This window comes from Antrostomus carolinensis, unplaced genomic scaffold (genome assembly GCF_000700745.2).
Source record: "Antrostomus carolinensis isolate BGI_N321 unplaced genomic scaffold, ASM70074v2 scaffold17976, whole genome shotgun sequence".
NCBI classification, from domain to species: Eukaryota; Metazoa; Chordata; class Aves; order Caprimulgiformes; family Caprimulgidae; genus Antrostomus; species Antrostomus carolinensis.
Genome location: NW_010324125.1, coordinates 6550 through 16289, shown reverse-complemented (window position 1 = coordinate 16289; position 9740 = coordinate 6550). Strand labels below are relative to the sequence as shown.

At 52.6% G+C, this 9740-nt stretch overlaps 1 protein-coding gene across 1 annotated transcript; it reads left to right on the top strand.

The window, feature by feature from the left end:
* Window positions 1-463: 463 nt before the first annotated feature.
* LOC104527180 (ciliary neurotrophic factor receptor subunit alpha) lies at window positions 464-9279 on the top strand (the record flags this gene model as incomplete). Its single annotated transcript, XM_010170829.2, has 3 exons — window positions 464-581; window positions 1400-1566; window positions 9082-9279. Coding segments are annotated over 3 exons (483 nt in total), but the record flags the coding sequence as incomplete, so codon positions are not given.
* Between the last annotated feature and the right edge of the window lie 461 nt (window positions 9280-9740).

Genomic DNA, 9740 nt, shown 5'->3' with positions numbered 1-9740 from the left:
TCTCCCTTTGAGGACCTTTGGTATTCTGGAGGATCATCCCTCAACAAGAAGTTTATCACTCCCCAGGGACATGGCAGAGAAAGCTGTGAGCGCTGTAGCTTAATGGGGTCAAGAGAGCAGCACCTCCTCCCCGTCAGCAACGTCTCTGTAGCAGCCTTGAAGACAATTTCCCCCAGTACCTGGCAACCTCCTCTGCCACTCCTTCTCTCATTAGAGCTGGTGAGATGACAGAGGAGAAAGTTTGCTGTTTTGCACTGCCCAGTACAAGGCAAGGTCTCTTGGGGAGCTTCAGCAGCAGACGTGGAACAAAGACCCCCACATGGTTCATGCAGTTGATGATAAACATAGACCAGGCTGCCCTTGCAAACTGTGTCCCACCCTGAGCTGACAGCAGTTGAGGGTGTTCAGAACCTGGTGATAACCTCACCTCGATGGGTAATTGCTCTTTCTCTTTCCCGGGCAGCCCCTCCAAAGGAGCCAGTGCTGATGTGCCGGTCCAACAACTACCCGAAGGGTTTCTACTGCAGCTGGCACCTGCCCACTCCCACCTACATCCCCAACTCCTTCAACATCTCTGTCATGTAAGTGCCTGGCACAGAAGGTCACAGTGAGAGTTTTTGTCCCTGCAGCCTGGAGCAGGTTCCAAGTAGTGTTGTGAAGTCTCAGGGCAGCGGGTCTGACCTCTGCTGAGTATATTGGATCAGTGTCCCAAAAATGGGGCTGGGGACGATGCACCAGGGACATCCAAACTGGATGCTTGGCACTGGGGATTTGTCCCAAGAAAGTTCCAGTTTCCCTAGAGGGGATCAGGAAAGTCCCCAACTCCCGAGTTTCCGTGCCCCCCAAGTCCATCTTCTCTGCACCACTTGTCCACAGTGGAGGTGTTGATGCCTTTGGCACAGCCATGCTCCCTTCTGCTGTACACTGGCTGCAGCTGGGCAGCAACAGTGTCCCTCACCTAGAACTGGCCATGGCCTGGCATCGTCCCCCACCCTGTGCCCAGAGGCTGGCAGAGCCCTTATACAGGCTGGTGCTATCCATTAACTTCTGGGACTTGTGTCACCAGCAGAAAGGAGACCCTGTTCCTCTCAGGGGGAGGGAGGGACAGAGCCAACCCCAGTCCCAGCAAGGTCTCATGCTTTGCCTGAGGCTAGCATAAGGACGTTCACCACAATCTCTGTGCAGGCTCAGGATAAAACATCACACACATGAGCCTGCAAAATTCCCCAGGAGAAGGAAAGCATGCCTTTGGCTGCAGCAGGGACTGGTGCACAGGGGACCATGGGCAGAGCGGGGACACGACACTGCTCCTTCTGCCTCCTGCTTCCAGCAGCAGGGGTGTATCCCCACCACAAGCACTGCTCTGTAGGTAACAGCTCTTCTCGCCCCTGCTTTCCAGACACGGCACGAGAGAGATGGTCTGCGAGAAGGATGTCTTTCCCAAAAACAGGTGTCACATCAGATACCTCCAGCTCTTCTCAACAGTGAAGTACAAGGTGACTCTGACAGTCACGAATGCTCTGGGCAAAAGCTCCACCACTCTCACCTTTGATGAGTTCACCATAGGTAACTTCTGCGGCAGCAACTGGCCTCTCTGAGATGGTGTTGGGGTTGGCTTGCTCTGCAGGCAGTGTCATCTGCCACAGTGATGGGCCAGGGAAGGGGTAGGATCTCCAAGTGGAGCCTCTGTCTTACCATACATGAGATGGAGCTGGGGTCTGAGCCACACTGGCATCCTCCTCATGCCTCTCCTGGTTCTCTTGGCCCTGCTGTAACTGGTGCCAGCATCCTGGGGAGGCCAGGTGGGATGCCCATGCTGGTCCCATCAGTGGTCTGCTACCTGATCTGGTCAATCCCCAGTGGTCCAGAGCTCCTGTGGTTGCTGAGCATCTGTGTGCTTTGGGGCAAGGGCAAAGGGCTATGAAACTGGTGTGGTCCAAATGGTATTGCCCTTATTACCCCTCTGAGCATCCCTAGAAGAAAGGTTTGGTGTTTGTGCTGGAAGCAGAGTCATGGGAATTAGGATTGGAAGAGAAATAAAAATGTCCCGTCCTCTTGCCTCCATCCCTAGGTGGGATAAAGCCCTCCTGAAGTCATCCTCCAGCAGCCCTTACCTAACAGTTTCCTAAAAACCTTATTCCCCACTTTGCACCTCGTCACTGCCCCATCTGATCAGTGGATGGTGTGCAATGTGGGACTGGGAGCAACAGGCCCTGGGTCAGGGGGTGGCTGTGCTGCTGGCTGTGCTGCAGGGATGCTCTCCAGCTGTGTCCAGATCCATGGTGCAGATGCTACTCCCAGCTGTGAAGGACTGTCATGGACCAGGCAATTCAGTGCTGAGCATGGCAAAGCAGGGAGCTGGGCACAGCACTTTTACTGCCAGCCAAAGAACAGGATTACAGACGGTGCCGTGGCAAGACTGTCCATCCTCAAAGAACAGGAAAAATAGGAGAGAACAGAGTTCAGAAACACGTTGAAAAACAATTTGGTGGTTACATGTGGGAATTACTGGACCAGAAAAACAAATAAATGAATCCTTGAAGTGCAGTCAGCAGTCAGTCTTTGCCTTCGGTGTGCTGCATGTGCCAGTCCCAAGCAGCTTGAAGTGCTAGAGTACAAGAAGAGGAACTCCACTGCTATCCCAGATTTGCCCTTTCTACCCCAGATCCTGGAAAACATCAAACAAGATACAAGGTTCCAGCTCTGAACAAAGCAAGGAAATTATTTTGGAGCAGGGACTGTCCTGCCGTGCCCCTGCAGCCGCAGTCCATATCCAAAGCTCGTGTTTGTCAGTGCATTGCAAACACTGATAACAAGGCAAGGAGCTTAGCAGGGAAGCGGTGGAGTTTCAGTCACTTGGGTGCCTTTAAATGGAAATTGTTGTGTTTGTGGAAGATACACTCCTTAAAAATGAAGGTAACCTCCAGCCTGTGGGGCCCAGGGCAGCAATTAAGCTGCATTTTCTGAGTTCCTTGCATTCCCTCCTGCAGGAGTTCAGGGCATCGTCCTGTAACATCTGCATCCCACCCATGCCTTGCCTGGCTTCCCAAACATCTGGTCCTCCATCCAGCACACAAGGGCAACCCCGCTGGGATGCACACCCAGCTGCAAGCCTCGGGCATCCCGGCGCCAGCACAAGTCGGATCCAGCCCAGGAGTTTGAACTCAGCCCCGGTCAGAGGAGCAGCGAGCGGAGGCCAGCGCTGTCTCAGACCAGCCATTAGCATGGGTGCCATACTGCTTCCTCTTGCAAAAGCACATGGAGCGGTGCAGCGTTGCAGTGAGAGTTGAGACCCCCCAGCTCCACCTGGCAGATGCTCTGGGATGACACTCTGGGAAGGGACAATGCGCCAGTGCATCCACCCAACCCAGTCCTGCACCCTGGAGCCAGCCCAGTCCTAAAAACACTTCAATATCAAGTGACCTTAAAATCTCCACGTTCTGTACAGCTATGAAATTCTCCTCCTTAGTATTCGGTACAGCTGCTGTGCGTAAGAACCATAGATGTGGTAGTGATTGAGCTTTCAAGCAGGCAGTCAACAGGCTTAGCAGAGTCATTACAGGGTGAACTCAACAGCCACCTACCCTGAACAGAGCTTCTCAGAATCACAGAATTGCCCAGATTGGAAAAGACCTTCAAGATCATCGAGTCCAATCATTAACCTCACACTGACACGTCCCCAACTAAACCCTGTCCCTCAGCACTATGTCTACACGACTCCAATCCCTCCAGGGATGGGGACTCCACCACTGCCCTGGGCAACCCCTGCCAACACCTGATCTCTTTGTGCTGTCCCAGTGTTTGCAGTTAAAACAAGTGCACTGCATTAGTGTATTTTGTGAGGCAGTTTTGCCCCACACTGCCAGCTCCCCCTCCAGAAGCTTCTGCATTTCAGTGTCTCCTGGTTCTCTTCTCTGCAGCTACAAGCCTGGGGCTGTGTCCCACCAGGTGGGTGTTGGTAGTTTGGATCTAGCATCCACTTCCCTGGTGATGTCTACCAGCATCATCCGGGCTGAGATCTCATCTTGGAAGTTGTGCTGGGTTTTGCTCTGCTAGATGGAGGAATGGAAAGCATATGGCTCAGGACAAAGCCATTGCATCAGATCATTGGAAAAATGCTGTGTGGAAGCATTGCAACGTGTGCACACATCCTGCTAAAATGGAGAGACGGTGTCAAATAGCAACTGCATGATGCTTCTCCTAAAATCCCAGGGCTGAGAGTGTCAGAGCCTGTCTTGTGTTTTCCACCTGGTCTAGCAAAAACCATCACAAATGCATGGAGATCAAATCTGGGGCACGAAGCCCTGATCTCATGCCCTGCTGGGGATGGAGCAGCCTGGAGCCAACGTGACAGCAGCACAGGGACAGCAGCTCTCCTGGTGCTGACTGAGCCAGGAGCTGACCTGCTGCTGCTGAGCCAGACCACCCAGCCAGCCTGGGCAAACACAAAAAGCTTCCTGGGAAGGAGTGACCTCCTTTGGTTTTGTTTCCTCTCTCCTTCCACCCTCCCTGGAGCCCCCAGCAGAAAATCCCTTCCCCAGCCACTTGGAAGATGGGCTCTAATTGAGTGGAAAGTGACTGGTACTTTCTTTTGCTCTCCTGAGCCTATGCCTTGCTGGTGGTCATGCCATGCTGGTTGTTAGCAGCCAGCTGCAAGGATTCACTCTGCATTTCCATCTTCAGTGATGACTGGAAGATGTTTTCCAGCCCTCTGGCCCCCATCTCTCATCAGTAGGAGATCCAGGCTGCCTTCCTCCCTGTCTCACTCCTGGAAATTGTTTTCATAATTATGTCTTCTGCAAAGGTATCAATATTAATAAAGGTGAGCATGAGGAGGGCAAGGCTCTGCAAAATGCTGCAGATATCAGGACTCCAGCCTAAGGCAAGAGAAGGTGGGAGAAGTGCTGGAGAAGCTGTAGAGGAGAGGCCTTGGAGGCAGAGAAGGGTGCCAGGTAGTGTGTCAGGAGATGTGCACCTGCCTTATGATGACTGGGACAGAGTGGGGACATTTCTGGACCTCCAGGACACAACCCTGACTTCCTCGCTTGTATTTCAGCCCAAGAACCAGGTAGCCAGCACGTGCTTCCCCCAGGAAAGCAGGGACATTGCTACCATGCAGCAACACTGACATCCCACCTCAGCACCTTTCTCCTTGTGTGAGCTTGGGGCAAATTAGCTGGAGAAGATGCACACCATTAAAAGGAGGAAGGCAGACTTGGACGGGGCCTTGCAGGCATGGGTGCGTTCCCCAGATTTGCCACCCATCCCTTCTGTCATTTTGGGAAGATTGTTTGATCCCCTCAGCTCTGACTCTGGGGGTATTAAGATGCAGAGCATCTCAGAGGGGCTGCACGAGGACGAACGTGCCTGTGTCTATACAAAATTCAGAGTCTCTGAACAGGGGTATACAGTTGCCTAGGCAGAAGGTCAGTTCAATTCATACTACTTAGGGAGGCAGAATTAAATTACCTAGACTGACATTTGGCTAAGACATGGAGTTTAATATCCCTCTGCTCGTGGAAAATGCCAGGGGATATTTAACAGCCACAAAGGATCCATTTTAGCGCTCGTTGAAGAGATGGGATGGGCGATGGGCCCTTCCATGCTGCAGGGTCTCAGCTGCCTTTCTGAACCACCGGCTTCATTTTGAGATGTGTCTAACAACAGCCTGGGGCAATGGATAGATAAAGACTCACGGTTAAGCATGAGCATGAAGAGCTTTTCCTACAAGCTGCTCTTCACAGCTCTTCTTGCACACCGAGCCCTCGCTTGGATGCAGCAGCTGAAAACCAAGTGGGAAGAGCTGTGAGCTGCCTCCCGGCCAATTCCCCTTCCCAGGAATGTCTGGAGATGCTCCCTCAGCTCTACACGATAATATTACATCTGGTTTTGTAGCTGCTTAACTAGTACTCAGCCTAATGCCCATCGTCCATTATTATTATTATTGCTTTTATTACGTTACTGCCTGCAGGCCCTCGCTGTGGACAGGGCTCTATTATGCTGGCTGATGTACAGCCAGACAGCCCCTGCCTCGCCATGTATGGGCTAAATGGAGGCAGACAAAGGCTGGAGAAGGAGGAGTGCTCGTCTCCCTGTGAGGAGCAGGGACCCAGCAGGCTGCAGAGATTAAAGGACTCCTTCAAGGTCACATAGAAATTGGGGAGCTGGACACAGCCCAGCTCTCCTCACTTTTCAGCTGGCCCCTGCAGGACTGGCCCTGATGTTTCCCATGATGAGCACAAGGTAATGGAGTCTGTCCTAAGAGATGTAGGTCTGTTCTCACTGGAGCAGCTGCTGGTGGTGCGGTGCCCTCTCCTGGCTCTTGCATCCCCACCGCCTTGGAGGGACGTGGCAGGAATAGCTTTGGGTTTGTGTTTCTGGAGGGGCTGGCACTGCTACACTTTGTAGCCTGGGCAGGAGTCCCATGGAGGGGGGGACACACGGGGAGGTAGCAGGGACTGCTGTTTTTCCCATTAACCCACAGCGCCATTTGAAGGTTTGCTGCAGCCGGGAGCACAGCCCCTTTGGATGGCTGGGCTCTGCCGTTCTTGCTCTGAGCCAGGGCAGCCCTTCCCTGTGCTCCAGAGACAGTCCCAGCTCACAGGAGTGGGGCTGAAGGTCACATCCCTGCAAAACAGGCAGGTGACTCCCACCTCAGCATCAGGACACTTTTTTTTTTGCTTTCCTCCAGCCCACCACAGTGACATCTCTCATTGCTGCCCAAGCACGTGCCCTGCCCAGTACCACTGCATTTAAGCATCCTTCTGCTGTGGCTCCAGGCTGGCACAGCAAAAAGCAGGACCAGGCTCCCTGCATTACCCCAGAGGGTATCCCATCGAGTCCATCCCCAGCTTCATGCTTTCCTTCCCACTTCCTTGCTGCAGAGCCACAGTTCACAGTCATCTGCATTCGTTCAGCCAAACAGATTTTTGTTTTGCAAACGGAGCCCACCGAGCCAGCGCTGGATTTATACTTTTCCATATGTGTTTGGACTCCAAGTCGCTGTCGATGGAAGCTGATGTCCAGCCCGAGCCCAGGGATTCGGAGCAAACAGGGGAATTGCACAGCCATCTGGAGTAGCTCAGCACGGTGCAGCCCCAGCAAGTCATCCCTCCTGCCGAGGATAAAGCTGTAAATGGAAAATCATGTCCCATCCTGCTGCAAAGAGGGATCAGTGGGAGCTGGGAGGTGGCACTAGGCACCCATGGTCAAGCCCATGGGTGCTTGCTGGCCAGATGCTCCCCATGCCTCCAGGAGCATCCTTCAAGCACTGGGTGCAGTGGGGATGGAGGAAGCTGTCCAATCCTCCTTGCACCCACCGTGGCAGAGGGAAGGTGACGGAGGCAGGAGAGGCTGTCGGGGTGCTGATGAAGATAACAGTGAAGGAGGACTGCAGCAGGGTGTGTGCCAGGGTGCTGAGTGGTAGGGCTGGGGAGAGGGAGGTGGTGGTTAGGTACATCTTGGGGAGAACAGGACCAGTTCTGAGTCCCACCAAGGTGGCTGGGCTGTGGCTTCATTTCAGCAGCCCCAACTCTGCCTCATTTTTGGCCAAGAAAGCAGATTTGAAAGCATCACAGGCTGGTTTCTCCTAAGAGGAGCAAGTGTTTGTGGTGCAGGGAGGATGTCTTCCTGGTGACAGTAGCTGCAATGCCACCATCATCCTGGAGCAGAGATGGCAGCAAACGGCACAGACATGACTCCACTTGCAGTAAACTGTCCCCACATCAGTGCCTGGTCCCGTACAGCTTCAAGCAGAGGGAGAGATGTCCTTCCTGCATAGGACAGGACTGCAGGCAGGTAGGCTAGCAAGGGAGCAGCTCACTCGCCACCACCACCTTCTTCCTCTCCCAGGGGAGACAAAGCCCCTTTGTGGGCATCACCTCCCACCCACAGCAGGTGAACTGCTGGGATCAGCATGGAGGAGAAGACTTCTGAGTGCAGGGCAGGAGATCTGCCAGGCAGAGAGGGGCTCCTCACAGCCCCAGCATCCCTTGGGAGAGGAGTTTGATGCTGGCATCTTCACAAGCTGCTGCTCAAGGTGGCCAAAGCCAAAGGACTGTTACTCAATCCAGAGATTTTTGGGCCAGGAGGGATCCATTGTCCTGCATGAGGACTTTAGAGGGGGTTAAGAGCCATCCTGGGATATGAGGACCCATGTGCATTGCTATTCTTAGAGTGCATAGAGAGCCCTTTTCCAGCCCAGATACAGTTGTGCACCCAGGTCCCCATGCCCAGCTCCTTTCTGGCCATGAGAAAAGGAGAAGCATGAGTGTACCTGTCCTGGTTTTGCTTGTGAAACTAACACAGTACCCAAATCTAGATCTTTTTGTAGCTTTGCTATTGGAAATAGGGAGTTTGAGATGTTGGGAGTTGAGCAAACCCCTAGTGAGGCTCAAGGCTTGCTCTGCAACAGGCAATATTGTTTGTTACAGCATGTCTGTGATTTGCTCCCAGCACTCTAAAAGTAGCTGCAACTTCAAAGCACATTGCATAGCTTGCAGCTAATTAATATTTGCTTGAAATACTTATCAGGTAGCAAGAAAATATCCTTGTGTCCCAAAAGCAGAGCAGGCTGAGAGATGCTTGGGGTGGGAGGTGACCACAGCAATCCTTTGCCCTTGGCAAATACAATGTGCTAATGCTTTGAATCCCCAAAACCCCAGCCATAGACACAGGGGCCAAACTCTGACACATTACTGTGGGGTATGCTGGTTTGAATGTGGGTCAGACTCACAGAAATCAGGAGGTGCAAGGGAAGTGCAGGGTTTGGGCTTGGTGGGCTCCTTGTATTGACTCAAGTAGCCCTGGGGAGGAAGGATGCTCTCTGCCCTGGAAAGGTTGTTTCCATGTCTCTCCAGCACTGGCATCTCCTTGATGGTAGTTGTTTTGTGCCAGGACAGCCATGTGACTGACCTGGACAAGAAAAGGTGATTTGCATCTAATTAGTTTGGGAAAAGCATCTTCTGCCTGTTGGCTGCTCCCCTTGGAAGGCACACAGCACAGAGCCCAGCCAGCTGTGCCAAAGGGTGTGAGGAAGGATGCCTCTTGCAAAGCTTTACCAGCCACCTTCTTCTCTTCCAGTAAAGCCGGACCCTCCGGAGAGCGTGGTGGCCAAACCCGTGCCCAACAACCCTCGGAGGCTGGAGGTGTCATGGCAAAACCCCTCATCCTGGCCTGATCCTGAGTCTTTCCCACTGAAGTTCTTCCTGCGGTATCGGCCCCTCATTCTGGACCAGTGGCAACACGTAAGCGATGCTGAGCTGGCTGGGACGGGAGGGAGCAGGGGGAGCTGGTGGCTGGGAACAAGTTGCACTGGGAACAAGTGGTCAGGGACCAAAAAAAAAAGTCTATTTACTGCACAGGCAATCCAGATGCTATTCCTCTCCTTCTCTCTTCCTCTCTGTCTTTCTTTTAACTCCCGTTCTGCCTACAAATGGCTCTGCAGGCTCTCCTCGCTCCACATTTCATCCACGGCCCCTATCTACTTTCCATACATATGTTCTATATAAAACCTGCCAACGAGATGTAAAAGGCATTTAAAGTATAAATGTCACCACATTTAAATGCGCCTCTGCCACATTTAGATTTTGAACTGAAGATAAAATACCGCTTGCTGTAACTCAGAACACAGTCATAGAGCGATTGCCGCGATGTTATCGTATTTCTTACTTTTATTTCTCGTTTCTTTAAAAAAAAAAAAAATAGTCAGTGAAATCCTTGGCAGCCCAGAGGACAGATTT